The 18,055-nt window shown below is 48.2% G+C and overlaps 1 protein-coding gene across 1 annotated transcript in view; it reads left to right on the top strand.

Annotated features, from left to right (window-relative positions):
* LOC119465242 (apoptosis-stimulating of p53 protein 2) overlaps positions 1–18,055 on the top strand; it is an 83,702-nt gene that overhangs the window by 15,757 nt on the left and 49,890 nt on the right. The window contains exons 6-7 of the mRNA XM_037726036.2: positions 5,459–5,511; positions 13,139–13,280. Of these exons, the coding sequence (XP_037581964.1) occupies positions 5,459–5,511; positions 13,139–13,280 (195 nt within the window). The remainder of the gene's footprint in view (positions 1–5,458; positions 5,512–13,138; positions 13,281–18,055) is intronic.

The following is an 18,055-nucleotide window of genomic DNA, read 5'->3' as shown; positions in this document are numbered from 1 at the left end:
TATCTTGGAAAGTTGGCTTAGAAAGCCACCAGAAGGCACGCTGATCGCATCATATAGGTGAGTTCAGTGTTCATGCACTCAAATTCGCATAGTTTGGAGCTCTCTACTCGCATGCGGGCACACAAACATACTTTGCACGCACGCATGCAGTAGTTGCTGGCTGTTCTACCAAGGACCGAGACGCAGCTTCAATGGTGTCAGTCAAACCCGCATGCAGAATTTCGTGACCAATCACTGATGAGCCACTCAGAGGAACATATTAGCGACAAGCTTTCTGTGATTGTTTGCGGCCTGTTATCGCATGGGCAGGCAGCAAATTTTCGGTACGGCCACATTATCTAGCCCGTTGGGCCTACTGTATTTACTCGAATCTAACACGCACTTTTTTTCTGATAACACTGGTCCAAAAATTGCGTGCACGTTAAAATCGAGTACGACCCTGAATCTGCATTACCATATAGTCATCGGCATTTCAAAATGGCCGCCTCGTACGCAGTTCGATCCTAGCTGCCATAGCTTCCTCCGTGTGACATGCCAAAATCTTGCCAAAGACAGATGGTAGACTAATGCTTAGGCATTAGTCTACCATCTGTCTTCCCGTTTTCTGCGTCTGCTCTATCAGCATAAAGTGCCGAGTTCATGATGATGCCGCATTTAAAAGGAAAGTGATCATCTGCGCGGAGACGGACGGAAATGGGCCGCATCACGGTTGTTCGGAGAATCCGAAACTTGTGTGTGGGACGGGCGCAAACAGGAGGAGAGGATTTTCGCCAGCAAAGCAACGTGGAAGGGTTTCAGTGGATCGAAGCAGGACGTATTCAGCAACGATCCACTTCGGCAATAAGATCGTCTTGGCCCTCTCATGAAAGTGATCTGCGACGGGGAAAGTCTGCCGCGCCGCGCTCTGTTTTTGCCGCTTATAGTTCGCGTTGAAGTGAGAGGCGTGTCAGCAAACGGTCAATTCGCTCGCCACGCTTTGTCATCCAGCATTTTGACAGCGAGTTTCCGCGGTCAACGAGCGAGATGTGTTCATGTTTGCTTGTGCGCGCGTAACACCGTGCTTGTTAATTTAGTTAGTATGCGAATGTTTGCAAGTTTATGCGACCGATAAAACTGCTATCCTTCGTGTAGCTGTCTACTAATTTACGATTGCAATTGATGCTTCGCCTTTCGGGCGAAACTGTGACTTTTTTTAATTCATTGTAACTTAAGTGCATCGGGAGTAAGTCTTTGTTTTTCCAAATGAAAGTTGTATTTCTGTATGAATGCATCAGGTCCGTGGTACTGTAAAGGAATTTTTTTTTTCGGTCATGGAAAACGGGTGCTTGTTACAATCGAGGGCGCATTAGAATCGAGTAAATAGGGTAATCGGACACTGCATCGTTGGGTGTCAACGACTAAAGATTGTGGGAATCATCGGGTACCATGACCGAGCACGCACGGTGAACATTACGTCGGCCGCATGCACGCCAAGCAGGTTGCACGGCTGCTGCGAATAGATCTGCGTTGATTCGGCATCAGATCGTAACTTTAGTCACCAACGCCCGATAAAGTAGGGCCGATTAATTCTAACGTTAGGCATTGCGGCCAAGGTGTGTTATGTCGAAAATTCTCCATTGCCCAATGTGGTAACGGGCTGCAAGCTGCCGCAGAATGCTTGCAACTAATATGTTCATGTGGGTGGCTCATCAGGGATTGCTGCTGAGATAATGCGGGGGGGTTAGATCGACGGCTGTTGAAGCGACGTGAATTTTGGCAGCGCGTATCCAACACGATCTGCTTGCCCACTGGTGGCTGATCGGCCCGATCTTTGCACATGCTTTTGCACTCCCTGAATTACACGCTTTTGTGGCTGTTCTCTCTGTCCGCATCTCGTTATCATTTTGGTCAGACCTGTCGACCTGGCCAAACCTTGTACCGACAATTGCGGCATTCAGGTGCTGTGTGCGGACAATTTCCGCATCGGGCCTACATTGGGGAGTGCTCACAGTGACAAAATCCGTTAGTGTGTCAGCTTGTGTCAGTCTACGGCACACTTCGTGCTCCTTTCGTGTCGGAAACGAAGTGAAACACTTGCTTGGGCGGCATCGAGTGCGAGAGGCTCTCCGCGGCTTATGCAACACTGCGCGGGTCTCTGCACCGAATACAGAAGAACCTCAGTGATACGAATCTCGCGGGGTTACGTGAAATATTCGTATCACCCAAAATTTGTATCATCAAAACATACACAAAATCAAGAAAAAATTTATTTATTTTTAGCAGAAAGAATTCCTAATAGTGGAACCCTGTTGATACCTTCGTCGCTGCGGCGCTTTCCCGGCTGCTGCGCCGCGTTTTTGCGGTCTCAACCTAAATCCTACATTGACTTCCATGTATTAAGTTCCCCTTGATACGTCGCCAATCTGTAATTTTCCTGCATATTACATTGTGTTTGAATGTGGCGGTCACCGGCCACGGCGGGCGCATTTCGATTGGGGCGAAATGCGAAAACACCGGTGTACTTCGATTGAGGTGCACGTTAAAGAACCCCAAGTGGTCGAAATTATTCCGGAGTCCCCCCAATACAGCGTGCCTCATAATCAGATCGTGGTTTTGGCACGTAAAACCCCATAATTTAATGTGGCGGTCACGTAAATTTAGCGGTGCAGCCAGCTTGTACATTGCAACAAGTGACAGGTGCGTTGCAACAAGCAACCGGCACATTGCCGATATGGCGCAGCCGCCACATCACATGGCCGTATCTTGAAAGCGATCTGCGATGTGCGCAAAGTGCGAGCCCGCGCGGGCCTTATCTTCAAAACAATCTGCGATGTTGCCAAAGTGCGCCTAGTGCAGGATAGCTTAGTATGCGCTGTGCTTGCGACGTTTAGTTCGCGTTGAAGCGAGAGACAGCCACTGCTGCCGCACTTCCTTGCTCCAGCGTTGTCATCGCGCGAGATGTGTTGTGCTTACCTGTGCGCACGTGACACCGTGCTTGTTAATTTAGTTAGTATGCTTTTGCTTACAAGTTTATATGGCCGATAAAACTACTATTCTTACTTCATACAGCTGTCTACTAATTTGCTATTGCAATCGTTGCTTTGGCTTTCGAGCGAAACTGTGACTTTTTTTTTTCACAGTCCCTTGAAAAACGTATCAACGGGGTTCTACTATCCGTGTGAGTTTTCTTGTCGAAATCGTCAACAATCGCCTTCTGGAAGGCATAAACGTGCACGCATGTGATCTCACGAATGTTTTCGCACGCCGCTGAACGCCTGAGCACGTCGAGTGCAGGTAGCATTTTGGCTGTCGTGGCTGCTGCCGCAGTCGTCGTTGCTGCAGCAGTCCGCGTCGTCTTTCTCGCTGGTCAAAGCATCAGCTAGGCTGTGATGTAGTCTGGTCCGCTCGACGTGGGGACCAATGAGAGATTGCGCAGCCGAGTGACGTGGCCAGTTGCTTGGCAATTATGGATCCCGCCCAGGATGCCGCTGGGCTGGCTTGTCTGTGCTGGCTTGGCCGCTGCCGCCGCTACTGCTGTTGCTCAGGCGTTCGTATGATCCCCAGCGGCATGGCAACGCATTCGTAACAGCCGATTTTTTTCGTGTTATGAGCAATATATTTCGGCCGGGGAATGTTATGAATTTGTATCAAACCGAAGTTAGTATCAGCCGTGATTGTATCACCGGGGTTTTTGTATATTGAATATTTGGGTAATCGAATAGTAGATATTTGATTCTCAATTCGAATTATTCGAATGTTCACTATTCGATTCGGTGATATTCAAGCATTCGCACACCCCTACCATAAATTTCTCACTTCATTACTAAAATTCAGACCAGAAAGGGGTAATGCTATAAGACGTGGGTGCTTGGATGTTGCAGTGCCTCCAACAGTGCAACGTTTCTTGGCCTAGAACATTAGCCTGCATTACAAACGTCGTGCATTTGTATCAGGATTGGCCTACCGAGTCAGCACCTTTAATTACACACCGCGTCTGGGATCGGCCTATATAGTGAAATCTCGATGATACGAATCTCACGGGGTCACGGAAAATATTCGTATTAGCCGAAATTCGTATCATCGAAACACAATTAAAACTAGCTAAATTAAAGAGTCGGAGGTGAACTCACTCAGGCACGCGCACGTAAAAAGCATTTACAGTATAGATCACTTATAACGTAACTGTTTATAGCGCAGAACTGGCTACAACACGGCCTTTTCCGGCTCCCGTTTACCCTCCCATAGATCTCCATGTATACGCATACCGCTTATAGTGGAGCCGCGTGAGACAAAATACCGGTTATAATGCGGCTTCCGCTGGAAAATCTCGCCGACAAGGGCGGTAGCGAGCACGCTTCTCAACGAGGTGCGCCCACTGACGGGAGAGGAGATCAACAAAGGCGATGGGGAGGAGGAGCATGAATCCAAGGGCGATCAAATCGTCACCGCGCGCCGTATGTGCGAGTGAAAGCGCGCCTTTCGTGCGTGGGACGCGCGCCTTCACGCATGGAGAGCGAACGCACAGCGGAGAGCAAACGCGACTTCCGTCACGGCCGGGCGCGCCAGTCGAGCCCGGCCCTGCTTTCGTCGCGCGAAAGGCCGGGGGGTATGGGAGGGAGGGGGGGGGAGGCGACGCTGTGCTGCGGGGCACCAAATGCGTATCTTGCAACCGGGCTCAAGGGTAACTGGCGACGCAATCTCCCACCGAAAGGAGCAAAGCGGGAAGGCAACGCAGGAGGGAGGGAAGGAGGGAGGGGGGGCTTCTACTCTGCCAACAAATGCATTCTTGTACTTTGCGCCTGTGCCGGCTGTCGGGGTTGTCGCGCGCACCGTATCTTGAAAGCGATCTCCGCACGGCTGTGACCTTTGTATGCGCTGTGCTTACGCCGCTCAGTTTCCGTTGAAGCGATAGACCGCACGAACCTTCGCTCGCTGCGGCGGCTGCGCGCAAAAGCAAGAAAAGCGCCACTGCGTCAGCGTCAAACTCTTCGCGCCCAGTCGCGGCCTCCGCGCTGTCCGGCGCCGCATCCGCACCAAAAGAGAAATTGAGAAAGCGCGTGACTGCGCGCTGTTCTTTTTCGCTGCCGTCAGTGGGGCAGCGTTTATTCGTATCAACGCGGGTCGAAAATCGATTCGTAACAACCGTTCTCTAGCACGTTGCAAAGTAATGGGGCTCAGCCGGGACCACAGAAAAATTTGTATCATCCGGAAATTCGTATTAGCCGTGATCGTATCATCGAGATTCCACTGTACTACTCGTCCAAACAGCAAAGTTGGGGAAAGAGCAAAGGAAAGCTTTGCTTTAAAAATTTAGCAATATGCTTGGAGGAGTTTGCATTTTGGCAACTGTTGGCACTTTTGGCATGGTCACTTCACTCCTATTGGGACTTCAATCTGTTGGTGCATTCACGTGCCAGCAGTGCAATAAGAACCAGAAAGTTTCGTGAAATTTCCCTATAGCAAGGTGCGATCTGTGCAGGCTCCAGAAGCCATGGTGGAAGCAGTGTCCGACGACCCTCCGCCACTCATTTGGTAAGTTCACTTTTCTGAAAGCACATGCTTTGGTCACTACGGGCTCTGTACACTTGGTTCCGCATGCTTTTGCGTGCTCCATATAGTAACTTACCGAACTCTTGGATACAGTTAAGGCCACGGAAATGCCCTTAAACAAACAGTCTAAGGAAAACTAATTTCATTAGTAAAATAAATTTTCTTTTTCAGTTATTTGCAGAATTTGGCTGTTTGTTGCACTTGTTTAAGTGATATTTGCTTAACATTTGTGATGGTCAAGGATACAGGTGCATTTTACATTAGCCTGTTGCGCAGCCCAGTGCACATTGTGTGCCATCACTAAGGGCAGATGCCATGCATTTGACCTTGACTGTGTGACGCTATCAGTTTGGATTGTGTTGCACAGCTTCACCGTAGAGCTTTCTTGCACGTGCATGAGCTTATGCTGCTTTGTCTAGTAACTGTGCATAGAAGTGTATACAAACTTGGTAAGCGTTCGCGATAATTGTCGACTGATTGCCGATGGTAGATCCACTTCACCCGCATGTCCTACAGTCCAGGCCGTGCACGCCTTATAACCAGTCACCAATGTGGTATGCTGGTACAGTCAACTTCCCTTAATTGAATCCCGATGAGACCAACAAAATTGATCAGATTATCTGATGGGCCAAATTAAACAAGATGCTGACAAAATGTCAACACAAACCGCTAATTTATTTGGTGGTATTTGCCCGATTCTAACACGCCCATGAACCAAACGCAGTCCTGCTTCCTATATGTCCAAAGTAGGAAACTAACGTAGAGATAGCATTAAAGTTCCTAAGCAGAGTACAAACTTAATGTGCACTCGATTTTTTAGCAAGAAAAGTATGCAAGGGTCTAATATCTGTTGCACACTGGCGGATGGTTTCCTGAAGTCGGCTTCACCACACGGTTTTTTAATTAAAGTTCAGCCCCAACCACAGACATGCGTCGGCACACTTCAGCGTGCGCCGACAAGCGAACGCGTCGCTTCGCGTCGGCTGGAGGAAAAGGGCGCGCACCACAGGATACTAGCTCCGACGCGTGCCGACGCTTGCTCCTCGGCTGCGGTGCACTGTTGCTTGACCATTTTGTCTTCAACCGTCCAACTGCAACCTAAAACAGCCTTCTGTAAACTGAGCTTGAAACAATAAGTTAGTGATCTGTATGCTATTTTAGATGTAAAAAACACGTTTGATTAATGAATGTACGCCTGCCGCAATGGTTTCCTTGAAGTAACATAACTGCACAAGCTATCGACATCAGCGATTGCGTTCGCGTTGTCGTCTGCAAGATCGCTTTGCAAACACCTGCACGAGCATGGCATGTCACATCAATAGCTCTCGTATGATCTCATTTTGTTTTTTGCAGTTCGTTGCACAGCCAAGTACGTAAGAATTACGTAAGAACTACATAAGAACTACGCAAAGTATCAGTGAAAAATCTGTATTATAAATATAATTATGCTGGTTGGTGCATGAAAGAAACGCGTAAGTGGGTTCTGAGAAAAACAGCAAAAAAAAGAGAGAATTGAAACACTTGTGGCGCTCACAAAGAGACATTTAGAACAGCCAAAATTTACCATTTTCGTAGCTTGTCTCCTGATTGTTGTTTCTGTCTAATTTTTCCCATGGAACATTTAATTTTTCTTGGTTGTTTTGAAGCATCAACACCGCATCGGGAGGCCTTCACATTGAGCGGCATTGAGTGTATTGCTGAAAATGTTTTCACTGTGTTAAGGCCGTGTTCTATTGTAACTGGTTTCAACATGTGAAAAGTCTCTTTCTCGACATTAACGAAATAACATACCGTCAAATACTATAACAGAGAATCGCAGAGTTCTCATAGGTGTCTTTTGTTGCCCCTTTGGCAAGTCGTACTTTTGAAGCACTTATTCAAATGTATGGGGCAGCTCATTTGCATAATATGAAAAAAATATATGTAAACAGGTTATTTTTAAAATTTATACACTTCAAGTCACCACAAAAAAAAAAGAAATACCAGTTTGTTTATTGTTTTCAGCCTGCAATGATGTTTTGATTGAGAAAGACATTCAATTTGTTCTGTGAGGCATGTAACAATTGCTGTGCCATATTATTTTACTGCATAACACTGCACATGGCAGCCAACCATTATTAAACCCCAGAAGAAATTATAGGCACAATGCATATGATCAAGCAAACAGCGTTTTATTACACTTAATTGACGCTTTAAAAAACTGTCACACTATAATAATATTGCACAAAAGCTACTGAACTAAACTAATATACTAGTACATATTTAAAGATCAATTTCATACTACAATAACACTAACCAATCAATCGAATGTTTATTATAGGGCCCAGAAACAGCTAGAGGGCCTCTGACTGGTGCACTTAAAAAGCAATATGCGAGACAAAATGTACAGGAAAACCATTGTGAAACTCCCCTGCACAGCTTCACTGAAGGATCTCCTCATTCACATTTACAGTCGACTGATTTTTCGGACATGCCTGATAATTCAGATGCCTTCGCGGCACCGCCATGTCTCTTATAGAGCCAATGTATAAGGAGCTCTGATGTTTAAGGAGGTCTGAATCACCATCCAATTTTTTTCGTACTTTTTTACCATGAACGTAGGTCCGAAATGGCAATAATTTAGGCCACCACCGCTGCCATTTTGATTATCTCCCCGCGTGTGCTGGCACTCGTAGTACTGTATTTTCCAGTCTATAAGTCGCACCATTTATGTATAAGATGCAACCCCTCAAAACGGCAGTTTTTCTGGAAAAAACGTATATAAGTTGCACCGCTGTATAAGGTGCACCTGTTCCTTTAGTAAGCGATTTTTAAAAAAATACAGTGACGTTTCACTCCGTGAACGCGGGGCACGTGCAAGCGTATGGGTGCCATATATTTCCACTCCAGGCGCATTTCTGCCGTCGTGGTTCCCGCGATGTACCGTATAAAGTCAAAGGTCGATAACATCGTCCCCGCGCTCCTTATGCTGTGTGTGCTAGTGGAATAGTGCGACGGTGAGCCGAATCTCGCACAATGGAGGAAAGCGGGCAGGCAGCGCGTGAGGCAGGGGCGGTGGGGGGTTTGCACTCTGGTAGCAACTGGCGTGCGCTGTATCTTAACAGTGATCTGCAGATGCGACCACTTCGGGGTCGGTCGACTCGCGGGTGGCCTGCCGCCGCTTGCGTTGCTGCTTCGTCCTTCTCGCACGGCACACGGGAACTCGATCACGAGAAGAACCCGGCACCTCGATATCGCGCACAGAACCTGTAGCAATTATGTCGACCAGCGCGCTTCACGTGGCCATAACATCGAATCCGATTTTGACGGCAGTTTTTGCGAAAAAAAATGAAACGTATATAAGTCGCACCGTTCTATAAGGCGCACCGCCGAAAAATTCTGAAAAAAAACTTGTCTTATACACCCGAAAATACGGTAGTCATTTTGTGCGGTTGTTAGGCCTAGCGGCTTCGACGTTCACTGTCAAGCTTCCTGCTGATGGCATCAAAGTGCAGGAAGGACAGCAAGGGTCCAAAGCATTGCATTATGCAGATATCCGAAAGTCTATTCGCCGCTATACAGCAATGTTACGCAGTCAAGCTTATGCATTGCATTGTGGTGAAGCATACTAGGAGCAATCCAAGTGACTACGGAGCAAAAAAACTATTTCTTGTGCATTCACATAGGGTACCAGCTGAAAAATTGGCGCGTTTTGCAAACACACAGACAGCGTCGTAAGTATATGGCATCGACTATTTGGGATTGGTACTTGTTTGTGGCACCGTATCTTTTCATCTTTGACCCTTAAAGCGTTAATTATAGACACACGCACCCGCCATTTCCTGTCACAGTACGAGTACAAGGACGCCTAATGATTGTACTGGCAGACTTTTAAAGCTATTTTGAACGTGGTTGTGGCAATTCAATTAAGCCTTTGGGGCAGTAAAAGGTGCAGTCATTTTTTCGGACGTTTTCGTGGCCCCTGTGAAGTCTAAAAAATCGGATGATGACTGTAATTCATACTGTATCTGCCGCAACAGTCCAGTTCATGCTGCAGCTCAAGCTGCTGCTTCTGTTACCATTGGTATTAGTAATAATGTTGGTATTATAGAAATAAGACGTTATATCTTAATGACTGGTATGGCAGAGCTCTCGTGACGGGAATGCTACAGCACATGCCGGATCGCGAGAGAAATGTAACCCCGGGTCTTCTACAATCCTGTGCATCGTCTGCTAGAGTGCAAGATCGACGGCCCCGGGCGTGTGTTTATAAAGTGCAGTCACTGGTTTAATCTGCTTTGGAGCAATACAAAACACCATGGAACAAACACACACAACATGTGTTTGCAGCGGTGTGTCGCCGCGGAATCCTACTTTCAGACGAAGCGAAGCGCAGCGTCACCGATGCTTGCTGCAATCTTTCTTCGCCATATGACACTCAGAACTAACGCATGCAGAATAAATGGTGCATCATAAGCTCTCAATAATTTTTCCGACATGATCATCATCAGCCTATATTTATGTCCACTGCAGGACAAAGGCCTCTCCCTATGATCTTCATCACCCCACCTAGTTTTCTGCCATGCTTCCCTTCTCTTGGTATCCATTCTGTAACTCTAATGGTCCACTGGTTATCCATCCTATGCATTACATGGCCTGCCCAGCTCCATTTTTTTCTGCTTAATGTCAACTAGAATATCGCTTATCCCTGTTTGCTCTCTGATCCATACCACTCTCTTCCTGTCTCGTAACGTTACGCCTAACATTTTTCGTTCCATGGCTCTTAGTGCAGTCCTTAACTTGTTTTCAAGCTTCTTTGTTAATCTCCAAGTTTCTGCCCCATATGTTAGCACCAGTAGAATGCAATGATTGTACACTTTTCTTTTCAACAACAGTGGTAAGCTCCCAGTCAGGTTTTCGCAATGCGTGCCATATGCACTCCAACTCAATTTTATTCTTCTGCAAATTTGGTTCTCATGATCAGGGTCTCCTGTGAGTAATTGACCTAGGTAAATGTACTCCTTTATAGTCTCTAGAGGCTGGCTGGCAATCCTGAATTCTTGTTCCCTTGCCAGGCTATTGAATGTTATCTTTGTCTTCCGCATATTAATCTTCAACCCCACTCTTACACTTTCTTCGTTAAGGTCCTCAATCATTTGTTGCAATTCACCCCCAGTGTTGCTGAACCAAACGTTGTTGAGATATTTGCCGTTCACTCCTAAGCCTTCCTAGTCTAATGGCTTGAATACTTCTTCTAAGCATGCAGTCAACAGCATTGGAGAGATTGTGTCTTCTTGCCTGACCCCTTTCTTGGTAGGTAACTTTCTACTTTTCTTGTGGAGAACCAAGGTAGCTGTGGAATCTTTGTAGATATTTCTCAAAATATTCATGTATGCTTCCTGTACTCCTTGATTATGCAATGCCTCTATGGCTGCTGGTATCTCTACTGAATCAAATGCCTTTTCATAATCTATGACAGCCGTATAGAGAGCTTCATTGTACTCTGCAGATTGTACCCAACTATAGGAAGTCAGAAAAATCTAACATTGACTGTACGCTGTTTTATGCATCATCATCATCAGCCTGTATTAACAGCGGAGCTGTTTAAGCTTTTAGTTCGGTCACGGAGCGTTAGCAGAAAACTGCGCCTGGCGATGGTGCCACCGCGCGTTGCCTAGCAATGCCTCGCACAGCTGGTGTGAGGCGTCGCTAGGCGACGCACGTGACGTCATTGCTCGGCGAAGTTACCACCCTCTCAGGTTACCATCACCACAGTGCGAGGCGCGGTCGACGTATGACGCGTTCATCGGCCACACCTTGCATTGAACTATAGAGTGCTGCGCTTTCGCCAGCGTGGCATCCTCGTGCCGGGCGCGCTCGCGCGTTAGCGCTACATCGGACTATAAAATGGATTTTAGAACCCAGGTATCGTCCCGATACTCGGGGTTGGCTAAGTTTGGCTAAAAACCAGCCAAGCCAAACCAAGTTAAGCAAAGGAAAGTTACAGCTTGGGAAGGGCCACCAGCTTCGCGGTTTGCCCTGTCTTTGCACCACTTAGTGGAAGCTGCCCGTAATTTTTTTATGTCCACTGTAGGATGAAGGCCTTTCCTTGCGATCTCCAATTACCCCTGTCTTGCGCTAGCTGATTTAAACTTGCACCTAACTCAACTTGCTCCTAATTTCCTAACTCCATCACCCCACCTATTTTCTGCGGTCCCCGACTATGCTTCCCTTCTCTTGGTATCCGTTCTGTAACAATCCTGGCCTTCCCTGCTCCATTTCATTTTCCTAATGGCAATTAGAATATTGGCTATCCCCATTTGCTCTCTGATCCACACCGCTCTCTTCCTGTCTCTTACTGTTATGCCTTACATTTTTTGTTCCATCACTCTTTGTGGTTTCATGCATAGCAGGCAATGATGCGGAAGCGAGTTAAGTACTGTGACCGAATAAATCTATCACTCCGAACGTTTCTTGGGGAACTGACCCTGTGACCTGCAACATCCTCCACAGCATAGAGTTAATATAACCTACTCTAGAGGAAAAGCTCCCCTTAGCGCCCATGTATTGCAATCGGGAACCGAAAGGGCGCAGCCATGATGCTAGTCTGTGCAGATGCGCAGGCGCAGATGACGAGATGTGATTCAGACGAGACGCGTAATCAATGCGATCCCGAGCCTCCGTCGGTATGGTAGCGCCATCTAGTTAAGGCGCCTGCAAACGCAGCCTTTGAGACACCGTAAATTTTACATAAAAATTTTCTAAATAGCCATCCCATCTTTCTGAAAAATATGCGGAATTAACTTCAAACGTTGTCCGTGCCTACATGCTACGTGTAAGTTTGCTTTTGCATAATATTGAGAATATTTTTAGTGTTGTACAAAAACGAGTCGTAGCAACATGGCGGTGCCTGTGGGGTTCCCACTTTTTTCGTCCAGCTTTTCCTCTAGAGGCAGTATACGAACTCTATGCTCCGCAGAATAACTTTAATATATTCTCACTGTAACAAAGTTAGCTGTTAATGTGACCTCAAACCATGTATTGTTCGTATGCCTTGAGCTTCCTGCATGTAATGCACAAAGTCTCGGTCGCGAATGCAAGCCGTGTGCCGTGGAAGCTGTTCCATGAGCACAGTTGTACAAAGGTATAAATGTGTCACTTTGTTTGTCATTTTGTGGTTGATAGGGTCAGACCTGATGCGTCTTCTGTGGGGCAGTTTCTTCGTATATTGTAACTGTAACATGAAATAAATCTTGCGCCAAATTACGTAGTGCAATCCAATTTCTTGCTGTAATTTAGCACACACTATTTTTGGTCGAGAATGAGGATAGCGTAAAAAATCTCCAGCCTCTACAACGATGCCTGCAATGTATGAAACTGAGAATAGCTTAGTATCATTGTTATGAGAGAACATTTGATTCTTATTTAATCTGTCCATGAAACTTGTCTGCATGTTAAACTTGAAAGGTATGTTCAAATCATGTATGAGTGTGTGTAAAATTTGGTGGTTCTGATCTCATGTGTGAAAGTGTTAAGACCGATAAAAACACTGCCAGCTTGAACAAGATAATGTGTAGTGCTGTCAGCATCGTGACACGGCACGTTTGTCACACTGCCGTTTTCTTTGCAGCCGCTCGGAGCCGCGGGCCATTGCCATGGACGGTGCTCCCCCCAGCCCTCCGGAGAGCAGCGAGGGCGAGGAGGAAGATGAGGAGAGGGAGGCACCCGACAAGGACCGAGAGCAAACAAACGAGGAGCAGCAGCAGCAGACGGTTTGTGTCCCAGTTGGCCGAGAACAGATAATGTAGCTCCAAACTCATGTGACAGATACCTGAAGCAACCACAGAGGTTGCATAATGCAGCTATAGTGGGCGCCAATTTAAGATTGCAATGGCAATTACACCACTGTCGAGCTTGGAGAATTTATACAGATGTAGCAATGAAATTACATTTCCTGATTTCTGGGATGTCACAGCAGAGATGTACTTCTTTCAATATTGACGTCTCTCGAGAACTGTGTTTCTGGGCGCTGCTTCTACTCAAGTCTCAGGTGGTAGAGCGGCAAGTTGGACTAGTTGGTGGATGTTCATCTTGTGGTCGCCTAATAGAGCTTTGTGGCTTGACCTGTGCACTTCCAGATGCACCGATAGCTGTAACCCCCAATGTAAATGCAGTGGGATTTTCGCCTTCCCAAGAAGACTAGTGCAAAAGATGAAATTTCAGCATCACCACTCCTTTGAAGAAAGCACTACTAAAAAAGAAGTTTGCTGTGCTCATAAACGGTAATCACGTGTTTGTAGGGCTGAGCAAAGCCACTGTTGCAAGATGGTGTGGCCTAGTAACTAGCTTATCGGCCTTGACTGTCAGAGATGGATGGTTCAAAACCCACCGTGGTCACACCCTGGTAAATGCAGTAGAACCCCAATTTTTTTATGGAACCACAGAAAAATAACCTGAAGTACGGAAAAACATCACATCCAGTAATGCTTGCGTTAGCACTACTGACTAGGCTTGCGCGAGTATTCAATATTTTCAAATATTCACTCGAATATTGCACTATTCGATATTAACTTAAATTTTAGTATTTGAAGTTTTCAAAATGAATTAATGTACAGGTAAACCTGGATATAACGAAATTGACAAATTCCCGAAAAACTTCGTTATAAAGAGGATTTCGTTATATGCAGGTTCGGCACGAAAATTCGAAAAATAAAAGTTTACCGTATTTACTCGATTCTAACGCGCCCTCAGTTGTAACGCGCACCCGTTTTCCGTTTTCGTCGATGCACTCATCCTCGGATTTCACACCAGGTACCGGATGCGTTGACGCGTGTCGCTTCATACAAGCGCGAGGCATCGGAAAAGAAGAGCGAGCGTCACGATGGCGTCGTAGCGTCGTATAGTGTTACAGTAGAACCTCGCTGTTACGTTCCCGGGGGCTGCGTTTTCCCGGCTGTTACGTCGTTTTCGACCGGTCCCGGCACAGCTCCCATAGAACTCAATGCATTGGTAACCCCGCTGTTGCTTCGCAACTGTGGGACCGTTCCCGCATCATACGTCGCGAACTGCCCCTCCGCGCCGGCCCGAGCGGCCATTTTGACTTTTCATGTCGCTTGGCTTGGTGGCTTGACGATGGCATTGGCCGCCCAAAGTGCCGGGGGCGACAACTATGACGTATTTTCGGTTTCCGCCAGGAAAAGTATGGCCCTTGAGATCCATATTTGCTATATAAAGATGGTGTCCATGACGCGTTGTGGCCCTAAAATTGGTTTTGGCTCATAGATATTCCGTATACAGTCGACGTCCGATTTCCCGGACGCCCGAAATTCCGGACATGCCTGATTTCCCGGGCTCATCTGTGGCACCGTCAAGTTCCCCATAGAGTCAATGTATTAAAAAGTCCGAAATTCCGGACGCTTATAGCCTTCGCCATCCGATTTCCCGGACTTTTTACTGTTAACCGCCGACCGAAAGTCACCACCGACGCCGCCATTTTGGCTGTTTTCATATCCTCGAACCCACCATACTCGCATCGCAGGTGTGGCCAGCAGCACCGCCGCACCGCGCCGCGGCTGCCGTAACCTCGAAACCGCACGTGTCAATCCGTTGCCAGCCGTAGCTTAGCCAAGCCAAACCTCACTGTGTTCGTTCGCGTGTTGTTTTGTCAGCTCTGCCAGCTCTGCGGTCGTGTCTGCGGTTGATCGTTTGCTGCTGCGCGCTATCTTCAGTGATCACGTTTCCCGACCTTCAGCATCCACCGAATTCCTAGCTGTTTCGTGCTGCGCTTTTCGTCGAGCGGATTCGCCGTTTACAGCGATGGCACCGACTGCTCCTTCGTCTTCGTCCACGCCTTCGAACGAACTGCCAACCGCGAACTGCCCACCGTGGACGAACTGACGAAATGACGAACTGCCATCCGCGGACGTTGCCTTCGACGATCTGCGCGCTGCCGGCGTGTCGATTCCAGCCGGGATAACCTTTGAGGGCTTCGCCGACGCTGACAAAGACCTCGAGCTATGTGCGGAGTTGACCGATGACGAAATCATTCATCAAGTTACGGAGGATTCCGACGACTCCGACACCGAGAACGAAGAGCCAGCTCCTACACAGCCAACGAGCTCGGAGTTGACGCGAGCACTGATAACACTGTCATCGGTGTACAGCGGCAACATGACGTTGACTGAAATTGAGGCAGACATGATCGCAGGCAAGCGGACCGTGCAAAAGAAAATAAGCGACTTCTTTGCGCCCAAGTGCTGACCTATGAGGTAGCGCCGGCCACGTCGTATTTTTTTTTTTTTAACGGCTGTTTTCAGAGCCACCTAAACGATGCATTGGCTGAATAGCAATGAGAATCTTGTACTCCGGCCTCTCCGTCAGCGAAAAGTACCTACCAAAAAGGTGCGTTTTCACGTGCATTCGTTTTTCCGGACTGCCCGATTTTCCTGACGTTTTCGCGGTCCCTTGAGGGTCTGGGAAATCGGACGTCGACTGTATAAGGGTACGGCCACGCTAGCGGCAAAAAACGCGCGCGTCATGCAGCGACATGCAGCGAGCGGCAAGTTGCCGCGCGTCAGCGCCTTGCCGCGAGGCCACCGTGGCACGTGCGTCTCGCCGCGCGGCAGCGCGATAAGATCTCCCGTGCTCTCCGAACGGGCGAGCAACACCGCGAGCGCCCGTTTCATGCGAGAGACGACGATCGTCGATTGAAAACCCGGCGCGGACCGGCGGCGTTCCGGTTGTGATGGCTCCGTGACGTCACCCTCGTTGCTCATGATTGGTTCTTCATCTCGCGGCACGCGGCATTTGCCGCAGAACCCATTTCGCGCGGCACGCCGCAAGACCGCCGATTCCTGCTGCCTTTGCCGCGCGTGGCATGACGCGTTGCCGCGTGTTTTTGCTGCGTGTTTTTGCCGCTGGCGTGGCCGTACCCTAAAGTCCAAGGGCGATAGCGCAGTCGCCGGGCACCGTATGCCGTATGTGCGAGTGAAGCCCAAACCGCATTCACGCGATTTTGTGCGCGACGGCGACGAGCGACGGCTTCGAGCGACGAAACGGGCCGTCGCGCGAACAGATCGCTCGGTCTTTTCGCTCAATCGCTCGGTTATAGAAATCTAGAATTCATCGCTAGTCGCCCGGAAGTGCTATGAGCGACTAGCCAATAGCGCGAAGCCGGAACTTGTACGTGGCCGTACAAGGGCGATAACGCAGTCGCCGCGCGCCGTATGCTGTATGTGCGAGTAAAAACGTGCGAGTGGAGCCTACGACCGCGTCTCTCGCGCGCGCTAGAAAAGCAGGGAGGAAGCGCGCCTTCTTCCGTTGCGCTCGAGGCACCGGCGAGGGAGCGAGGGGGGAGGGATAGCGGGGCGGCGCGCGGTCGCCCAGGCCGTATCTTGAAAGCTATCTGCGTTGGGGCAGAGTCTAGCAGTGTAGGTGCGTCGGCGGCTCGTAGCTTTCTGCGTGCTGTGTGTTCTCGGCGCTCAGTTTGCGTTAAAGCGATACACAACAGCACGAAGGTCACTTCGCTCACTTCTCCAGCGGTGCTTCCACACGCCACCAGCGTTTGACAGCGCTTGTCCGCGCTCATCGAGTCTGATGTGCCACAGCGTGTACCAGCGTGTCGGCAACATCAGCTGGAAAAGGAGAGAGTGCCGGCTTGGCAGGCTAGGCCAGCTGCAGCAAGCGGCAGGATCAGATGTGAATGAAGGGAGGGCGAAAGGTCACGCCCGCGGCGGCAAGATCGCCGGGTCGTGGGATGCAGGGCAGCCTCGCACACGCACGCACGCACACGTGCGCTCGCTTCGCATTCCATCGCGGCGGAGAAGGTGCTTCCGGTTGCTGCTCGCGCAAAAATGACAAAATTTGGGGCAAAATCTCTAGGTGGTCGGAGGGGAAAATTCGTTATATCGAGGGGGTCTCCCGCTGCCACTTCGTTACGTAGAGGTCTCAAATACATGTGCTTCTATGGAGTAACGGCGGGGGAATAGAAAAACTTCGTTATATCCAGGAATTCGTTATATGGAGGTTCGTTATAAGCAGGTTTAACTGTATTATTATTTCATATAAAAACATACATACACACACAGAGAGGGAACTAGGGAAGGAACAGGCTGGCAACTGCCACCGAGAAGGGAGGTGAAGAAGAAAAAAACAGCACGACGACAGTTCAAAAAAGACAAAAGTAAAGCAAGGCATAGAGTGAGCAAGTAAGCAACAGAACATACACGTACGAACAGAAAAACAAGAAAAAGACATGCAGGTTGCACTGATTACAAAAGAATGTAAAAATTACAAAAACAAAGTTGGTAAAAATATTTTGTCCCTTGCAAAATATTTCACAAACGGGAAGCCGAACCCGATTATTTTAGATCAGTAAGCAGCATGCAGTGAGCCTGGTTGCGCCGAGAAGCGCAACCTCCCAGGTACAGGCAATGACTTCCATAATAAGGAATTCGCCATTCGTAGCGAGAACAGAGCTTTTCATAGGGAGAATACAGAAATTATGATAATGTAAAATCAGAGTGCCACCACCTGTTTTGGACTATGG

The sequence above is a fragment of the Dermacentor silvarum genome, chromosome 9 (genome assembly GCF_013339745.2).
Source record: "Dermacentor silvarum isolate Dsil-2018 chromosome 9, BIME_Dsil_1.4, whole genome shotgun sequence".
Taxonomy (NCBI): domain Eukaryota; kingdom Metazoa; phylum Arthropoda; class Arachnida; order Ixodida; family Ixodidae; genus Dermacentor; species Dermacentor silvarum.
The sequence above is the reverse complement of the archived record's forward strand: the minus strand, read 5'-3'. Positions and strand labels throughout refer to the sequence as shown.